Here is a 19,844-nt window from a genome sequence, read left to right on the forward strand (position 1 = left end):
GGTTCTGATGAAAACATTAAATGCTGGTTAAAGTAATTAGGCCACCAAACAATTACAGATAGTTGGATCAGTAAGCAAAAATTGTGGTTAAAATTCATGATTAAGCAGATTAGGTATTTTTGTAAGTTACATTATTGGCCCTTTGAAAATGTGTCTCCTGTTAAAAATATATAATTGGGCTTAATTCTGAATAGAGCAAATGAACTAATGACTTTCGCATTTGCAAGCTAAGTATTTCCTGGAGGAGATGACTAGGAAAATGCTCATAACTGGGGAAACAAATCACTGAACAGAGACCTAAGACAAAGTTTACTGTGACAAATAAAAATATTTATTTATTTAGTTTTCCCATTCTTCCTGAGAACAGCATGTGATTTTAGTGTGCTGAGCATGATTTGAATTAGCATTAATTATTTTGTTTGCTTATTATATTGATTTTAGAGTGGGGAAGGGAAAGAGCAGGAAAGAGACAGGAACATCTATTCCTGTACATGCCCTGAGCTGGGATTGAACCGGTAACCTCTGTGCTTCGGGATGATGCACTAACCAACTGAGCTATCCAGCCAGGGCAGCATTAGTTTCACATACTTTTATGAATGACTACTAAGTGCCTGGGTCTGAAGATACAAAGGTCCAAATTAAAAGTTTTGCTCACTCCATTGTCATCATCTCTAGAAGAGGTGCCCAGTGGAACATTTTAAAATTACAATAACTTCTCCTGGAACTAACACCATACCACACACCCACACATCCACACACAGAAACACAGACATATTTTAAAGTATCTAAGTGTATGAGAAATTTTCAGGAATTGAAGGAAGCAGGCCTTAGGGCAGGTGTCCCCAAACTACTGCCCAGCCCACTGGCCGCATGCGGCCCCCTGAGGCCATTTATCTGCGTGCCCCCCACCCCCACCGCACTTCTGGAAGGGGCACCTCTTTCATTGGTGGTCAGTGAGAGGAGCACTGTATGTGGCGGCCCTCCAATGGTCTGAGGGACAGTGAACTGGCCCCCTTTGTAAAAAGTTTGGAGGCCACTGTCTTAGGGACCCACATCTATTAGATTCATATCTAATACTTCAGTATATAACATCTTGATTTTTGAAATCATCTTTAAGTAATATGCCTTGGATTTTCTTTCTCCTTTGGCCTCATTTTATGTAGTCCTACTTCTAGAATGAGGTCTTTATGGCACTTCCCAGTCCTACCCAGCCTAACCTCTGGATTTCCTGGTTGTTTATTTTGGTAGAAGCTCCTTAGGGAACCTCAGTTGAAAGTCATCTACTCCAGCCCTTTACAAATTCCTTAATCTCAGGAAGGGGAAGGGGAAGGAAGACAGGCTGCCATTTCATTGTCTGTGGGTTCCCACACCACCTTTGGGGAAAACCCTTGACCTGCATTTTAGAGTTTTGCTTGATTGATATCAGGAGGCCCTGGGATGCTCATGGATACCCACATTGCATCAAGTACGTCTCTTCATCTGCTAAGTAAAAGGCTCATTTTGTTCCAGAAAGAAGCCCAAAGTGGAGCCTAATGGTCTGACTGCACAAACTGGCCTGGTCTTCCCCCTGTTCTTTGGTTTGAGACCCAAGGTTAAAGTGGAGAGGTGCTGTGGGTCCAGGCTTGATTTGTTAGAACAGGTGGTGCACTGTATGGTTCTGAGCTGTTCTTGGGCAACCAGGGGCTACTTATGGGCAGACTGGCTGACTTCAGGTTGAATTTGAAAACCCAAGTGTGTCATTCTGTTCCACTTCCCCACAGCAGGGGTAAGCCCAAGGCTGACCTCTAGGAGGGGCTGGAGGGACTGCTCTTCTTGTGCATTGGAGTAGAATGGCCAAGCTCAGATGGACACAGCACCACCCAAACTAAACAAACAGACCAGGCTGCTTTAACTTGGCCTAAGCTAGCATAAACTGAAGCCCCTAAGACACTTACTTAACTGTAGGCAGAATGGGGTGCAGCCTGGACTCCTATGCCCCGAGGGACGGTTAAGCCCTTTGACCTGGTCACTGTGTGTATTCCTCTGGCCACTCTTTGCCCTATGGAGGTCAGAGGATGCTTCTAGGTGCTGCCCAGTGGGTCACAGAGGTCCCCACTTATGTCCATAGAGTCTTCTTTTGCACTCTGTGCTTTGGCAGAAATTAGTCACTGCAGGAAATCAGGACCCTTAAGCAACTTAACCACCTCTGCTTTGCTGCTTTAACCCAAAGGGAAGGGCCCGGAGAGGGGGAAATACCTGAGGCTGTCAGGACAAACAGGCGCGGGCCGGTGCGGACCTTTTACCCCACGGTGCCCAGGGCTGGTGCTGGGCTTTCTTGTCCCGGCTGGAGCTAGAACCGCCTTCCCCAGACTCGCACGGAGAGAAGTAAAAACAAGACATCCCACCCGAAATTTAAAACAGTACTGCTTAGCTCCCTCCCTCCACTTCCTGACCCTAGAGGGTTAAATCAGGAGGGTACAACGCCACCCCTTCCTCCTACTTCCCGCCTCTCCCCCCACCCACCCCTTTACCTTTAAAAAGTTAAAAAATGTCTGCAGTCGAAATCTCTTAAAGGGGCGGTGCTGGTGAACGAGTACTCTTGGCACGAGTTGCTGAGAAGGCTGGCTAGGGGCGTGAGTTCGCTCCACCAAGCACCAAAACACAGAAGGGAAAAAAGGGGGGGAGAAAGACAGAGCGAGGGGGGAGGAAGGGGAAAATGGGGGGGCAGACAGACAGACACTTTAGATAAGGACAATTAGTCACCAGTGAGACCCTGTAGGAAGAGAGGTTTAAATCAGAGGGATTTAATGAGGGTGCTCTGTGCCTTCCCTGAAGCCATGCCCTCCAGCGACTTTCGCCCCCCCGCATGCCTAGCCCCGGTGGCTCTCTTCTTGGCTCTGTTGCTCCATCTCTTCCTTTCCTCCCAAGCTGGAGACAGGAGATCCTTGCCTGTAGACAGAGCTCCAGGTTTGAAGGAAAAGACCCTGATCCTACTTGATGTGAGCACCAAGAACCCAATCAGGACAGTCAATGAGAACTTCCTCTCTCTGCAGCTGGATCCGTCCATCATTCATGATGGCTGGCTCGATTTCTTAAGGTAAGGCAGGGGCTTCGATGGATCATATTTTTTTTAAAGTAAGAACCCCCACCCCTTCCTATCTCCCATTCCAAAGGGGGAAGAAGAAAAAGAAAATAAACCAAGAGGATTTCTCAAAGAGAAGAAAGGAGGTTTTCCTTCTCCTGGAATATTTGCTGTGAGGCTGTAACTGGTGATTGAGAAAAGCAATGTTTTCTATTAAGATGCACATGTTTGCAATGCAGAAGGCATTTCAGAAACTTATCAGTTATGACTGAAAAAATGTTGTGCTTACATATATCCACAATTAGCCTCCCCGTCCCCTTCTGAAGAAGAAACAAGAGGTTCAGGGTAGTTACAAAAGTGAAGAGAAGGTCTCGAAAAACAAAGACCCGAGAGGACGAAGTGTATGTGTGTGTGTGTGAGAGAGAGAGAGAGAGTGCGTGTCTGCCTGTGTGTCTATGAATGTGTTCGGGCGGGGAATCGCACGAAAGTGGAATTTTCCACGGAAAGTTAGTTTCATCATTTCTATCCCAGTCCCAGACAGAAAACGAATTTAAACAGGGGCTTGAGCAGTGGGCAAGTTGGGTCGGACTTTAAATTTTTTTATTTTATATCCTCCACTGTCGTTTCCAGAGTTCAGGACTTTGTAAGACGCTTTTTAATAGACTGAATGGCCCCCCAGCCCCTCCTCCTTAAATCTCCTGCGGTAACTGCATAGTTTAGTTTTTCTTTAGAGAGAGAGAGAGAGAAAAAAAAAATCCTCTCTCCAGTCATAGAGTATATAAGGAAAGCGGAAAAGGTTCTGGAAATACTCCGGGGATGTTTTCGAAGTCTGAAGCCGGCACTGGCGGATTAGCAAGGCTGGAGGTTTGTGCTCACGGACCCCTTTACTTTAGCGCTTGGAATCGACTTGGGTTCACCTTCTCCCCGATTGTTAATGTTCAGCAGTTAGGTATTCACGACATCTTCTCATCAGGGACAGAGTTGCAGTGTAAAAAAGAAAAGAAAAGAAAGAGAAATTAATCGTCTGCAATGTCGAATCCAATTGTTGAATTTTTAAAAATTCCCTCCAAATCTGAGCCTTAGCTGTGGGTTCTCCCCAAGAGCCCTGAGCGCTCTCAGTCCCGTTTCTCCGCCCTGAGGCCGCGTCCGCCGCGCGTCTTTCGTGAGTAGCTTTCACTCCTTGCGAAATTCGAGTTTTGCATCTCGGGCTTACCCGGTCCTCAGCCCTCTGTGTTGACCCGGGTCTCCGGCCGGTCCGCGGACGCGGCAGGTAGCGGGAGGCGTAGTGAGAGGCGCCACGTGCGGCGCTCCTTCCACGTGGAGCGAGCGTTGCGTGAGGACTGAGCGCCGGCTGCCGCCGGCGTTCCGGTTGCCGCCCGCGCCTCCGCTGGGAGGTCGGGAACAGCTCCGCGTCGGTCGGCGTCCCCCTTGGAAGCTCTTCCCGTGCTGCAGAGCGCGTCTCAGCTCGTCCCCAGGTTGGGGGTGGGGGCGGACAACAGGGCTTTGCCGAAATACACGCCCCACTCGCACTGTGCTTCTCCAGCTGCGCAGACTCCTTCAGGATTCTCTTTTAAAAAACCCTCCTGGTTGCCACAGAAAAGATTCTGGAAGGCGGCATTGGGGGAAGAAGCCGTGGCGGGGCGCGTTTGCATTGGCTGTGTAGGCTTCCGGACGGACGTCTGCTGGAAATGCCGTTTCCGCAGGGCCGGACTCGGCACCGACGTCTTCTCTGCCCGCCGTGGCCTCGCGCGACGCCCGGACCGTGCCGCCCTGGACGCAGTCCTGGGGTCCTCCGTCGCCAGGCTGCTCCCCGCGGGCACGGCTTCTCAGAAAGTGCCTCAGCGGAATCTCCGGGATTCCCCCCTCTTGTATCCACCCCTTTATGAGACTCTTTAGTTTCAACGTTTGGATTTGGAATTTCAAAACCTGAAACAGCAAAGCGTTAAAAATAATTTACAGATCCCGGAACTCAGCAGCTGATCTCCTTAGCATTAAGAGCGTCTGCATTGCTGGTTTCCCACCCCTTTCCGAAGTAGCAGTGCTTGGCTTTTAAAAAAACCTATTTCTGGAAATCCTGAACCTAAATAGAGGTCAATGCTATTGTTCTGGTGCTCCTCGAGTTTCCTAGGACGTGCAGGTTCCACATTTCGGCAAAGTTCATTTTCCGCATCGCTTCTAAATGGCCCCACGTGGGAAGGAGAAAAGATTGAGCCCAGCTCCGGGCGGGCGGTGGGGTGGGGGTGGGGGTGGGGGGCTGCGGAGACATCAGGCTGAGTTACTGCAGGGGTCAAAGAGACATTGGCTTTATTGTGCAAGGCGGGGGTGGGGAGTATTCTCGGAAAGGCAAGGATTAACCCCGGGAATCTTCTGCCTAGAGATTCGGGAGAGGGACGCGACTGGTATAAAGTTGTGGGAAAAGAAAATTAACTTTAGCATTAAACAACGTCAGAGTCAACTTGACCTCAGATGTCTGGTCTGAGAGTAAGAAGACAGGTTTCACCTTCTCTAATGAGGTTGTGGTGCCCCTGGGGCCGAGGAGACAGATCCGGGGTTTCAGCGTTGAAGTTTGGCAAAAGTCGGAGCCCCGCGGTGCGCGCCGCGCGTCTCCTTCAGGAGCGCTTTCCCGGCAGTGGCGGAGCCGGCAACTGTGCCTTAGCCGCGTGTTCTCAGAAGTGTGCCCCCCCTCCCCATACACACTGTGAACAAACACCATTTAACCCTTTGGGCACATACGTACCTTTGGCGAGCACAGTCGGGGTGCCTGAGGGCAGGGGGCGGCCGCTGGCTTGGCACAGGAGGCGTAGACCCCCGGAGCCGGGCGGGCATGGACGCCAGGCTCACGCGAGAGGCCGTAGAGAGCCTGCGTTCGGCGGGCTGGGTCGGACACGGAGCTCTCAAGTCCCCGAGCGTGGGCCAGGTCGCCCGAAAAGAGTGGCCAGAGAGCCTTGCCGGGTGGCCCGCGGCCTCCCACCTTTTCCCTTCGGGATCCTTTCCTCTCTCTTTATTTTTGCAGCTCCAAGCGTCTGGTGACGCTGGCCCGGGGACTTTCGCCCGCCTTTCTGCGCTTCGGGGGCAAAAGGACGGACTTCCTGCAGTTCCAGAACCTGAGGAACCCGGCGAAAAGCCGCGGGGGCCCCGGCCCAGATTACTATCTCAAAAACTACGAGGATGGTGAGAACTTGCTTCCTATTCTTGCTGGGTGGGTGAAGTTCAGGGAGTGGAAGCGAACAGGGGTGTGTATTTGTGTAGAGGAAAGATTTGAAGGGAGTCTGGTAGAAGCTCCCCTGAAGAGCTGATAGTTGCAGACAAGGGCACGGGAGTGTGGGACTCCTGACCTGGTTACGCAAAAAGGTCTCCCAGGTTGTCCAGGTCTCGGCGGCTGGCCTTCTGCTGGGCTGCTGAGTCCCGAGGCCACCAATAGGTAGTCAAAACTTCTGGCAGGCCAGTCCTGTGGGGAGAAGATGCAGTGGGTTTCTGGAGAAAATACAGGCAGGTTCATAGGTTATTCAAGGGTCAGGTTCACGTTTCATAGCAAAATTCTAGGGAAAAAAGTGGCTATTGTTTTTCTTATTTCTTGCTTTTTTGAGATGAAGATCCAGCCATTTTTTGAAACACATTCTAAAGTTTTCTGGACTAATCCCATTTGGGTTGGTCCCTTGTTAGGGAAGATTCAAAAATCTCCACAGCAGGTCCTTCTCCAGACTGCCTAATCTCAGAGCTGCCTGTTCTCATTTAAAAAATGGGATTATGAATGCCAGCCTTCTTTCCTGCCAGGATCAGATGAGTTAAACCTTGGGCTTTGAAAACTTCAAATCCTATTCCAGCGTGAGAAGTCTTTTTAGGTTTGAACAGTCTCATTTTTACTAGGAAAATAATGAAGATGGTATTTAAAAATTTTTGTTTAGAGGTTTTGGTGTTACTATATATTAACTTTCCATGTGGCTAAGGGAATGTTCTTTTATATAGGCAAGATGAGTCCTCAGCCACTGAGGTTGTTTAGATTGGATACAAGAGGCATTAGTGTCCATTCTTGGAGTGCTATCTCTGTCCTGCTGTTCCTTATAAGTGAGCTACAGTTTTATTTTTAAAGGGTTCAGGGACAGTTTCTCAGAGTTCCCTGGATTTTGTTACATCTTGTCCTGGTAAATCAGCAAAATGAGGAAATGTTGCTATATTTTCTGGGACTTTCACTGAATGGGAATCCTGGAGAGGTATTGGGATTTATTTCAAGGGTGGGTGAGAAACATTTTTTTAAAGTGCCAGAATGGAGAGAGAAGAGAGCAAGACTGAGGCTTCGTGGGTTTGAAGTGTGAATAGAACTTCCTCTTTTATAACATTTGCCAAAGTGTGTAGGTATTTAAGGCGACATCTTTTCAAAGGTAAATGTCATTGCCATAAAAAGTAGATTGCAAGTAGATTTTGCTGTCACTCAGCATAGAATGCTGAAAGGTAAAAGATAATCCTGAACAGCAGCTCTGTTGGTAATTTGACCCAGGGTCTTATAGCTCTCAGGGTCACTGTCAGCTCTGCGATCAGATACAAGAAAAGAAAATATTAATGTTTTCCTGATGAAACAGCTCTTCTTTGAAACCATTTGAATTATTTCCTCTTGAGTTTGTAAGAAAACTTATAAGAGTACCAGGAACCACTGGGGTGAAAAACGACCATTATAAATGATAGGAATTGGCCTTTTTCTCCCAAACTTGAACCTAGGATTATATTACTGATTCATTGAGAACATGAGATTGTCTTCAAATGAAGGATACAATTTGTTTTCCTTCATAAAAAGAGAAAGTGGGCATCATTGAGAGAAAGGAAATTGGCAAAAGATTGTGCCCTATAAAACTTCATAGAACTAAAAAAATCAGAATTGTTAAAGATCTAAGATCAGCTTCAATCCTCCCACCACTTCAGGGGCCAGTACAGGATCATTCCATATGGAATCCTTTTCTTGTTTTGTCCAAACTGGCATTAAATATCTCTAGGAATGTAGTTTTCACCACTTCTGTGGGAAAGAGTTCTTCTCTCATAGGTTTTTTCCAGCAAAACCTGATATTTCCCTTTATAAATATCTCCTAAATATTTATGATTATTCCTTTATAAATATCTCCTAAATATTTATGATTATTCTTTTTTGTCATTTTTTACATGTCTACTGTCAAAATAATTTCTGTCTTTGATGTGTCAGCTTCAAGAAATGTTTACTCATAGCTGTTATTTTTTAAATCTAGACTACCTGAATTTAATTCTTTTAAAACTTTCTTTAAAGTCAGTCCTTCCAGACACTAATCTGTTTTATTGCTCCTAGCTGAACTCCTTTTGATTTATGTCTCTCTGGTAATAAGATGCTCTGAACTAGATCAGTATTTGAGGCCTTAGCAGAGTTAAAGAGAGTGGGAATGCCCTATTTCTGCCCTTTGATGCTCACATATCCTTAAATCATCCATGTTGTCTTTTTGTTGCATTGCAGAATTCAAGGCAAAATTGTTTTTGGTATAGTCTCAGCAATTTTGAAAAATTATACTTCAGCTGTTACATTTCATTCAGTGATAATTGTCATCAGCATGTGCATCTTAAAGTAATTAGGTCTTCTTAGTAAATGGCCCTGTAATAGCCACTTAGGCATAAGCACCTTATTAAAAAAAAAGATGTACTGACTTTAACATAACATTGTATAATAACAAAAAGTCATATGGCTTCTATTTTCCAAATACTTTTTAAGCACTTTAATGTAACTCTGTTTTCTTTTTCTAAAGCCACTGTTTATCACTTTGGGAGCCTCTTTGGTTACTCTTTTAATACACTCTATGCTTAGGCAATTTAAACTTCATACAAATAAAAATTGGATTGTTCTTTATAACTTGGAATCTCACCTTTTGCCTAACTTCCTCTCTGTTCTGTGATGTTATGCTTTTCTTGCTCCCAACAAAGAAATCTTGGGTTAATCTTTTGTTCATAAATTTATTTTTCTCCAGTCTGCCCTTCTTTCTTGCATATTCAGTGTACTTTCTTTGTATACCTTTCTCTTTACTGTCATAACCATATCTTTAATCAAGGTATTTATAATTTATTATGCACATCAAAAGCCAGCTTAATATTTCTAAAATATCACATTTATCATGTAATTCTTTAAAAACTTTGTTTTTTAATTACAGTTGACATAACAGTATTATATTAGTTTCAGGCATATTATGTCACTCTTTTGCTCTAAAACTTTGATTATTTTTGGGTTGCTTTCAGAAAATGTTTAAACTTCTCACCTTGGCATTCAAAGACTTTCACATTTCAATCTTAGCTTACCTCTGTACCTTATGTTTTCATATACTTTTTATTTACAACCCTACTTGATTTCACTCTCTTCTTAAAGCACTGTCTCAACCCCATACCTTTGCTTAGCCAGTATATCTCTGATCTAATTGCCTTTCTCATGGCTTTGTTCAAATCTCACCTCCTATTGTGCCCAGTTCCTGAAGGCCTATTGCAAATGCCCCTTATTTTCAGAACCTTTCCTGAACAGGTCATTTCATAGTGATTTCTTCTTTTTCTGGACTGTTGTAGCTTTTACTCTTATGCTGCTCTGTTGGCCTCTTTTGCCTTGTTTTGCTCTTTAACTCTTCATATATACTGTATTTTTTGCTCCATAAGATGCACCTGACCATAAGACACACCTAGGGAAGTAGGAAAATAAGAAAAAAAAATTCTAAACCAAATGGTGTGTTAAAATATTTAATAAAATACCATATTTTTTGCTCCATAAGATGCACAGGCATTTTCCCCTCTACTTTTTTGGGGAAAAAAGTATGTCTTATGGAGCAAAAAATACGGTATATTTGTTTTACCTTTCTTACTAGAATGCACATTCTTTATAGGAAGAAATCATATCTGTTAATTATTGTGTATCCCAAAATGTCTAACATTATGTATGAAACATAATAGAGCTTCAGAAAATAATTTTGGATACATAATAGGTTAAGAGCACTGTTAAAGGCATGGGAAAAATGGAGGTGACCAATGAAGAAATTAATGAACACAAACATGATTCTATTCATTTTTCATCTTCACTACATGTTCCCATAAAGTCTGTTTTTAATGCTTAGTTTAATGACATTATTCATTCATTCATTTATTTTTTAAAGGATTTTCTTTCTATTTTTTCTATCTTTCTCTTTTATTTATTGATTTTAGCAAGAGAGGAAGGGAGGGAGAGAGAGAGAGACAGGTACACCCATCTGTTCCTGTATGTGCCTTAACCAGGGATCAAACTGGCAACCTCTGTGCTTCAAGACAATACTCCAACCAACCGAGCTATTTGGCTAGGGCGACATTATTAATTTTTAAAACTATGTACTCTTTATCTTTGGTAGTCTAAGTTGTCTTGGTTTTATGTTCTGCATTAAATCAACCTTACTACCTGGAACCACATTATTTTTTTTATTGTATCTGTTTCTTCTTTGCTTTTACTTTTGCTTTTCCTTGTTAGCTTTATATAGTTTCTATGCCTAACTTTCCAATTCCTGATTTAATAGTACCTTTTAACAAGTTTAAATGTGTTTTTTTAATCTCCGTCTCCTGAAGATTTTATCTTCAGAAAGCTTCTGAAATCCTAATTGATCAATCAGTGTGTGAATACACTTTGTAATCTCTAAGGCACTATGTAGCTATTATTATTGTTCTCTTTTCTCCAGGAACTTTTCCCAGTTTTAGCAGAGGTGAGATAATTCTTTTTCTTTCTAACTTCATACCATTAATCAGGACATATGACATGAGAACAGCGTAATTGCCAAAATACATATTTGCCTTGAACTTATCTACCTTTCATTATCTTGTTTTATTTCACATAAATGTTTCTTGAAATTCAGTTACATTTAACAAACATTTATTGATTATCGACTTTGTGTTTAGTTTCATTCTGGACAAAGAATGGCAGAATATCAAACAAGTAAAAGATAGTGTCATAAATCACCATTAGAACACAAGAGTAAAAACTGCTATAGGCAAGATCTACTAATTGGTATTAAAATAACTAGAGGAAACTTTGAGATAAAACAATATTTGCATAGCCTCAAATAGAATATTAATTAATGAATTATTATGGTGGTTTTAGCATATGTTCTTCCTTTAGGATATGGTGATTGACTTCTCTCCTTTTGAGAAGACTGGATTTAATGACTGCTTCTAAAGAAGCAAGTCTGTAAAGGGGCAAATGTTGGCTTTAGGGGGAGAAACTGAGAGACATTACTTTAGCAAAGTGGTCAAGGTTAAAATTAGCATCAGCAGATAAGTCATGTTAAAATCTTGTAGTTCCTGATAGGACGTTATGGGAAGGACACTTCATCTTTGTGATACTCTCTCCTCAAATCCATAACTGTAAATTTGAGAAAATACTAGTAAAACCTAAGTTGAAGGACACTTTGTAAAACACCTGACTTGACCTTTCAAAATACACTGTTCCCGTTGTCAATGAACTGTTGATTCTACTTAGTGTGATAATAGTTATATTGATAAAAATGAAGAGTAACACAAAGATAATCTAGAATAAAGTGCTAAGTAGAACATACTAGTTTGCCAGGGTATAACAGGAAAAGTAGAGATGAATACAAGCCAGACTTACATGGAAGTGAGGTTTAGCCTTTTCAAAGATGGGCAGATTTTGGAAGAAGAGACTAGAAGAGAGAACATTTAACTCAAAAGAAAGGGCATGAACCAAAGCCTAAGTATGTGTTTGGGCAGTAAGGAGACCCCCTAAGCTTCAGTTCATTTTGCTAGAATCATGTCAAACTTTTTTATAGAAGCCCATTTGCACATTTTTTGTTAATTCAGAAATATTTATAATTAAAAAATATAAAAATAAAGTACACATTAGAAATTATACCAAGAAAAGCTCATATTGCTAGAATTATGTATAAATTTAGTTTTAAGAAGTTCTAATGTATTTTTGTTAGCTCCCAAATATGTAGTTTAAATAGGGAACAGCACATGTGTGAGAGAAAATTTTGGTTGGGTAAATTCAGATTAGATTATGACAATCTTGCATTTTAGGCATAGTAAAATGGAATTGACCCTATAGGAAAATAAAGGCCGTTATAAGTTATTTTACTCCATTGGAGAAGGGAAGGACATTTTCAGCCTGAGCAGCAATCCTTGCCCTCTCCCATTGTCCTTTTCCAAATCATTGCACACATTACATACTCTAACTAGTGTGTCATAGCTGCACTTGGTGATGTTTGAGTTATGAAGCATGTTTGAAAGATTTAAAATGGAATTATTAATTTAATTCTCATATTATAGGGTATATAAAATAAGGTTTTAGAATTGGCATGATAATTGTTGTTACTCTTCCTACTTTTATAAGGTAAAAATAGCCTAGTATTTTATTATATTCATTTACTTATGAATTTGCTCATTGAACAGGCATCTAGTTCCAAGTTCTTATTTGACACTGAGGCTGGGAAGGTGAATGAGACCTAGGTACTACTGTCACATTATATACTAGTGACCTCTTGTCACTTATGCAACATCAGCTAAAAGCAGTTTCTGGACATTTTTAGGCCCAAGGAAAGCCTCCATCCCAACTTCATCATTTGGCATTTATGATTTGTCTGCCATCAACTCTAGGATTTGACACAATTTAATATTGTATTAAAGAATGCATTTTCTGTAATGTTTGAAGTTTGGTACCTAGGTCCTGAGTGTTAGCTGCAGCTCATTGTACCCTGTGAATTTGAATGTATCTCACAAAGATATCGCCAGCATATCATTCAGTCTCAATTTAGTCATTGTGGCAATCTGCATAGTGCAGGAAGTAGTAGAAATCAGGGTACTCTGATTTATTGTTTGTAGAGGTGGTTTAATTAATTTGAGTGAATCAAAAAGTTTAGTAAATAAACCTTTCAGTCTCAACTGCATTTGTATAATTATCACTGATCATTGAGGCCAAAAGTAATTTATACACAGTTGTGTGTTCCTGTACAATACAAATTGTGCTACTGTTGCCAGTACCAGATATTATTATTTGTCTTGCCAAATTTGTTTAAAGTCTTTCTTCTGTTCTCCCAAGTACTGCTGAGATGGGTATCTCATGAAGAAGAGAAGTTTCTTTTAAAATTCCCTTGGCCTGCCAGTCACATGGTCTAGGCTCTTGGAGTCAGGAGTCTCTTCTGAGAATCCTTCATGGAAATGGATGAGATGGCCCTGGCCGGTTGGCTCAGTGGTAGAGCGTCGGCCTGACGTGCAGGAGTCCCGGGTTTGATTCCCGGCCAAGGCACACAGGAGAAGCGCCCATCTGCTTCTCCACCCCTCCCTCTCTTTTTCCTCTCTGTCTCTCTCTTCCCCTCCCGCAGCCAAGGCTCCACTGGAGCAAAGTTTGCTCGGACGCTGAGGATGGCTCTGTGGCCTCTGCCTCAGGCGCTAGAATGGCTCTGATTGAGGCAGAGCAACGCCCCAGATGGGCAGAGCATCGCCCCCTGGTGGGCATGCCAGGTGGATCCCGGTTGGGCGCGTGCGGGAGTCTGTCTGACTGCCTCCCCGTTTCAAGCTTCGGAAAAAATACAAAAAAAAAAAAAAAGAAAGAAAAAAAAAAGAAAAAAGTAAAGAAAATGGATGAGATCTTAAGAATCTTAACTTCAGTGCTTCTTAGTGCCTTAATCAAGTTTTCAGCTATCTCAGTCTATGAGGCAATGGATTGGAACTCTGAGCTATGTGTGTGTGTGTGGGGGGGGGGGTGAGGAGAGAGAGAGAATATGGATATATGAGCATGAGCGAATTTGGTGTGTTTTATTTCTTGCACTCATCCATGGATAGTGATGTAGGCAAAGTAAAAATACATTTCTAGACTATTGGCCAGTGCTGTAGAAGCTATAGATACTTGTTGAATTTCTTTTTATCCTTTGCTTTCATGATCTGAGATGAATTCAGTTCTGTTCAGTTTTCTTCACTTTAGTAGGGTGAAAAAACAGTGTAATTTTGCTTAATTCAATAAACATTTTTTTTATTATCAACTGTATCTAAAATTTAGTACTAGATATTGGGGCTACCAAGAGAAATAAAACATGGGCTGTACTATCAAAGTACTCTGGCCTTACATATTTAACAGAATTTCACAGTGGTCTCTAGTATCACTGCTCTGCTTTAGTTAGACTAATCTTTGCCCAGTCCCTCTACTCTGCTCATACAATACCCTCCTCCTTGAACACTCATCTTCCTTCTTGAATTAAAATTTGCTGGCCCTGGCTAGTTGGCTCAGTGGTAGAGCGCTGACCTGGCATGTGGAAGTTTGGGGTTTGATTCCCAGTCAGGGCACACAGGAGAAGTGACCATCTGCTTCTCCACCCTCCCCTTCCCCCTTCTCTCTCTCTGTCTTCCCCTTCTGCAGCCATGGCTCCATTTATTCGAACAGTTCAGCCTGGGGCACTGAGGATGGCTCTGTGGAGCCTCTGCCTCAGGCACTAAAAATAGCTTGATTGCCAGCTGCCCCAGATGGGCAGAGCATCAGCCCCAGATGGGGGAGGGGGTGTCAGGTGGATCCTGGGTCAGGCGCATGCAGGAATCTGTCTCTGTATCTCCCCTACTCTCACACAAAATTTTGCTTGTCCTTTAAGCTTTACCCAAGTCGCCTCTTTCATCAAGTCTTCTGCTAAGCCAATCTCCATTACCCCCTTCCATTTTCTGAAGTTTTCCGAAATTCTTCTCTGAGTACTTGATTAAATTTACTGCAAGTGCCCAGAATTTATGTATGATTGAGTTAAGCAGACAATTTTTGTCTTTAGGAATTGATAATCAAAACACACTGGCATTGCCTGACCTGTGGTGGTGCAGTTGATAAAGCGTCGACCTGGAACACTGAGGTTGCCGGTTCGAAACCCTGGGCTTGCCTGGTTAAGGCATATGGGAGTTGATGCTTCCTGCTCCTCCCCCTTCTCTCTCTCGCTCTCTCTTCCTCTTTCCCTCTCTCTCTCTCTAAAAAATTAATAAAGTCCTTAAAAAGAAAACACACTGGCATTGACATGCACATAAAATTCATATAGAGATAATTATCACCACACTGCATAGAACAGACACATTAAGTCAAAGTATGATATTTATGTTATTTATAAACCTTAATTCATGTGTTTTACTTTTTGTGTGGCAAAGAATGAAGAATGAAAACTATAAGCTGCATATTTATAAAAGATGGAAGTACATATCTGTATCTATATGTTTGTATTGAAGGAGTTGGGGATTAAATCAGTATCTTATTTTCACTTACTCTTGGAAAGGCAAAAACACTGGTGAGATTGGAAAGCTTGGAAAAGGTAAATTGCCCAGATTTGAGGCATTTTTCTGAAATGTTATGAAGGAATGGATGTTTTTCTGCAGTTTAATAAGAGTAATGATGTTACCTAACATTATTGAGTGCTTATTATGTGCCAAGTACTATTTTAAACAATTTGCATGTATTAACACATTTAATCCTCTTAGCAACCCTAAATACTGTTTGCCTCATTTTACAAATGGGGAAATGGAGACACAGAGTGGTTAAGTAGCTTGCCTAAAACCATCCTGCTAAAGTGGTGTGAAACAGGAACTCGGTGACATCATTCATTAACTCTGTAGGCTTAAATGGGACTCTGCTATGAACTTCACAAGGAGATTTTGGTATTAGTCTTTTTCTTTTTTATTTAAATTTTTATTTTTTATTTTATTTTTTTACAGAGACAGAGAGACAGTCAGAGTGAGGGATAGATAGGGACAGACAGACAGGAACGGAGAGATGAGAAGCATCAATCATTAGTTTTTCGTTGTGCATTGCGACACCTTAGTTGTTCATTGATTGCTCCCTCATATTTGCCTTGACCGTGGGCCTTCAGCAGACCGAGTAACCCCTTGCTTGAGCCAGCGACCTTGGGTCCAAGCTGCTGAATTTTTGCTCAAACCAGATGAGCCCACGCTCAAGCTGGCGACCTCGGGGTCTCGAACCTGGGTCCTTCCGCATCCCAGTCTGACGCTCTATCCACTGCGCCACCGCCTGGTCAGGCTTGGTATTAGTCTTAATTCTTTTATTAACTGTATGCCATCGGGGAAATTGTTCACCCTCTTAAAGATTTCCTTATCTGTAAAGTGAAGAGAATTGACTAACTTGTCTACATGTAGCATCTAATTGTAAAATTCTGTAAGTTGCCGTAAATATTTCCTCAAACACATGAGACATGCAGGAAATAACAGCAATGAGAACAAGATAGGCTATTTTCAAAGGTTAAAGATGTGAAAGCTCCAAGGGCTGTAAAAGTTCAGAGTTGAGGGTTAAATGAGAGCTGTAATAGTCAGGACAGGTGTCTAGGAGGAGGGGTCTTGACTTGGCTTTAAGGCTGAATAGTAATACTGCCAATAATAGCCACTGTTTGTTGAACAGTTACTGTGTTTGACAAGTTACTTCCTTTAATTCTTAAATCAATCCGATGAGAAATGTATGTGTGAAGAAACGGATACTTGCTCAAGATCATACAGATGAATAGCTGGTCGAACCAGAATTAGAACCCAGTCTTACCTTCTCTTCACCATACTTAGATAAGAGAGGAATCCGTTTTGATTCATTCTTTATTTCATTTATTCATCTATTAGGCACTCAAAAGCCCTATACTAAGCATAGTGGAGCATTTAAAAAAATATGTACTGTAGGCCTTCCCATGAGCATATTGAAAGGTCTTTTTTGTGGGTCAGGACACTAAATAGTTGTTATGTAAAATAATGAAATAATAATCATAGAGAGACATATGAACAGTTGAAAGAGATGGTTGTCACTCTTTATGACACAGTGAAGGAATTGAACAACTGATCCGGTGTGAGATAGAACTTAGTTTCTCTGAGAAGGAAGTATATATTGGAAGCATTGAAAAGAATAATAGAAAGATATCAACAGTGTTACTGATGGAAGTGGCAGACAAAAAACATAAAAAAAGGATATTTGAAAAAGTCAGAAAGTTACCATCAAATTGTTGGGCATTTTTAGAATCACTTTTTTTTTTTTTTAATTTATAAACTAGAACCATACTCCACCTTCTTCCTTCAAGTTGTGTGTCCAGTGAAATCTTGTGAGGGGTAAGGGGAACTGATAAGGGTGAGGTTTCAAGAAAACCCTTCCTTAATTTCTCCCTCCCTTATCTTTCTCTTTGACCTGAGATTTTGTTAAATTCAAGTAGAGAACACTTTTATTACCACTTAAAATGAAGGAACCAAGGAGCAAAGAAGTTATATATTCCAGTGTTTTCCAACTGCTGGTCTGCCAGAAATTTTGTGCCAGTCTGTGAAAGAGTTAACAGACTATAATCTTCATACAAAATCAGGATGGTTAACTCTTTTGCGGATGGGCACGAAATTTCTGGCAGACGGATACCAGTTTGTGGAGGGTGGTTGAAAAACACCATATATTCTACACTCCAGGGGTTGTTTAAGTAACAGTACTGGTAAGTGGCAGAGCTGTGATTGGGTTTAGGACAGTCTCACTCCAAAATTGGTGATTTTCATACACACACACACACACACACACAAAATAACATAACTGCAGTGTTCCTCATTCTTCTACTAAAACAGCTTCGAAGGTCTTTTCTCTAGGGGTTTATGTTGAGTCTGATTTGAAAGTTTGAGAATGAGGCTAAATGAAAATTATTGTTTTCCTTGTGGCTGTTTTCATATGGTTTGGGCACTCATCACCTCACATCTATTCAGTCACTTCTCTCTCAGGATACTGGGTTCCCTATCACCAGCCTTTCTCCATCCTGCTGTGTGATTAATCTTTCTGAAGCTCTACTGTCCTCCTGTCATTGCCCAGCTAGAAACCTTTAGGGACATCTCTTGTTCGCTACCTCAAGACCCCGTCCCTCTCCTCCAGCTTTCCAATGCTCTCTAGAGTCAGCTACCCTCCTTGGCAAGCTTCTTTCCTCCTACCACCAGGAGCCAGAGTCTATTCACAGGCAAATGACACAGCTTCCTGTCACAAAGCTTCTACTTTGCTATTCTCTTAATTTCCAACCCTTTGAATCCTCCACTTTGCCATTCATCTGCCTGCTTCCTAACCATTTCTGAATTCTTTCTCTTTCAAAGTCCAGCTCAAAACTGTCCTCCTTTAAGAATTCTTCACTGTCTCTGCTCAAAGTTATTTTATTCATTTATTCATGAAACATTTATTGAGCCCAAATTTCTAAGACACCTGTCTAAAAATCAGCTTTTTTGATTATTTTCATATTCTGCCGTATGTTCTCAGGTATCTTTTTGTGTATGTTCACATAAACTTTCCTCTACTCCTAGGTAACTGTGAGGGTAGTGATTATAACATTTCTATTTTCCCTACAACATCTTGTGGAGGGCTTTTTGTATAGTAGCTCTTCAGTAAATACTTGTTGGCTGGTTATTTGCCATTTATTTGGTAGCTCAATATGCCAAAAGGAATAAGCTCTTTCCCATTTATTGTTTCTGCTTTTAAAAAAATTCATAGAATATTTTTGATTAATGCTTAACTTTTTAATACATTTTTATTTAAAGATTTATCCTTTTTATTTATTGTATTAATTACCAGTGTAATGCATATTCGTTAATATAAATTCAATAATACATATATTAACTAACTCCCAATCCCACTCCATACCACTTGTAACATTTTGGCATGTATCTTTTTAGACTTTTTTTCTATGCATACAGATTTATATAAGTTTTTAAATATATAAGTGGGATCATATTGTACAACTTGCTTATCTAGATAACCTTTTGTCAGTAATTACGTATAGTTTTTTTCAGTGGCCAAAGAATACTCCATGAATGGGTGAGCTATAATTTAATCCTTCTAATTCCTTTCATTGGTACTTTTTAGCAAGCACCTCTTTGTTTGCTAATTGTCTCTAGTTTCTAACAAAGCAGTGCTGCAGTGTTGTATTTCTTTCTCCAAATTGGAACTTGATCTAAATTATTTATTTCCCCCTAGCATCTTTTTAAACATCCTTATTCATTTTAATCCTTTTAGCTATAATATATTCTTTGAGCAAATGTCAAGAAAACAGCCACAGAAAAAGTAACCCTGTGCATCCAAGTGTGCTTTCCTTCAGTAAAACAATTGCCTTGTAAAGTTTTGGATACAGATGGAAAAAGTGACACAAAAAGTATTTTGGCTTTTTGTTCAAATAGTATATCACTGTGTGATTTGAAAGAAATCCTCAATGAGGATTTTTGATTCTCTTTGAATGTCATTCATCTTGTTAAAGCTACTTTGTGAATTTAAATACTACTAGTCAGCTTAAGAAGAGATTTATAAAAAGACTTGGCATATGTTTTGTTAGAAACAGACTAAAAAACATAAAAAGTAGTCATTTTTGAATAGTCTTAATCAGTTGTTTGCAGGAGAAAAATAATTACATTTTATATTTGTAATGCTCTTTAAAAATTATAAAAAGTCCTCTGATCCCTAGAGAAACTGTGTGTAGTTTTATTTTAAAATTTGGCATTTCCACTTTACAAATGAAAAAACTTCAAAAGAAGTTGCTCAGAGTAACATGGCTTTTAAATGGCATAGCTGGAATTAGAACTGAAGAACTGCTCCTTCAAGCCTGACACTTGTTTTTTTTTGTTGTTGATTTTTTGTTTGTTTTTTTTTGTGTGTGTGTTACAGAGACAGAGACAGAGAGAGGGACAGATAGGGACAGACAGGCAGGAAGGGAGAGAGAAGCATCAGTTCTTTGTTGTGGCACCCTAGTTGTTCATTGATTGCTTTCTCATATGTGTCTTGATCGGGGGGCTACAGCAGACTGAGTGACCCCTTGCT

At 41.2% G+C, this 19,844-nt stretch overlaps 1 protein-coding gene across 2 annotated transcripts in view; it reads left to right on the plus strand.

Annotated features, from left to right (window-relative positions):
• The first annotated feature begins 2,786 nt into the window (after positions 1–2,786).
• Positions 2,787–19,844, plus strand: part of HPSE2 (heparanase 2 (inactive)) — a 773,696-nt gene continuing 756,638 nt past the window's right edge. For both annotated transcript variants that reach the window (XM_066354936.1, XM_066354937.1), the window contains exons 1-2: positions 2,787–3,076; positions 6,075–6,232. In XM_066354936.1, coding sequence (XP_066211033.1) covers positions 2,787–3,076; positions 6,075–6,232 — 448 coding nt within the window. The remainder of the gene's footprint in view (positions 3,077–6,074; positions 6,233–19,844) is intronic.

This window comes from Saccopteryx leptura, chromosome 13 (genome assembly GCF_036850995.1).
Source record: "Saccopteryx leptura isolate mSacLep1 chromosome 13, mSacLep1_pri_phased_curated, whole genome shotgun sequence".
NCBI lineage: Eukaryota > Metazoa > Chordata > Mammalia > Chiroptera > Emballonuridae > Saccopteryx > Saccopteryx leptura.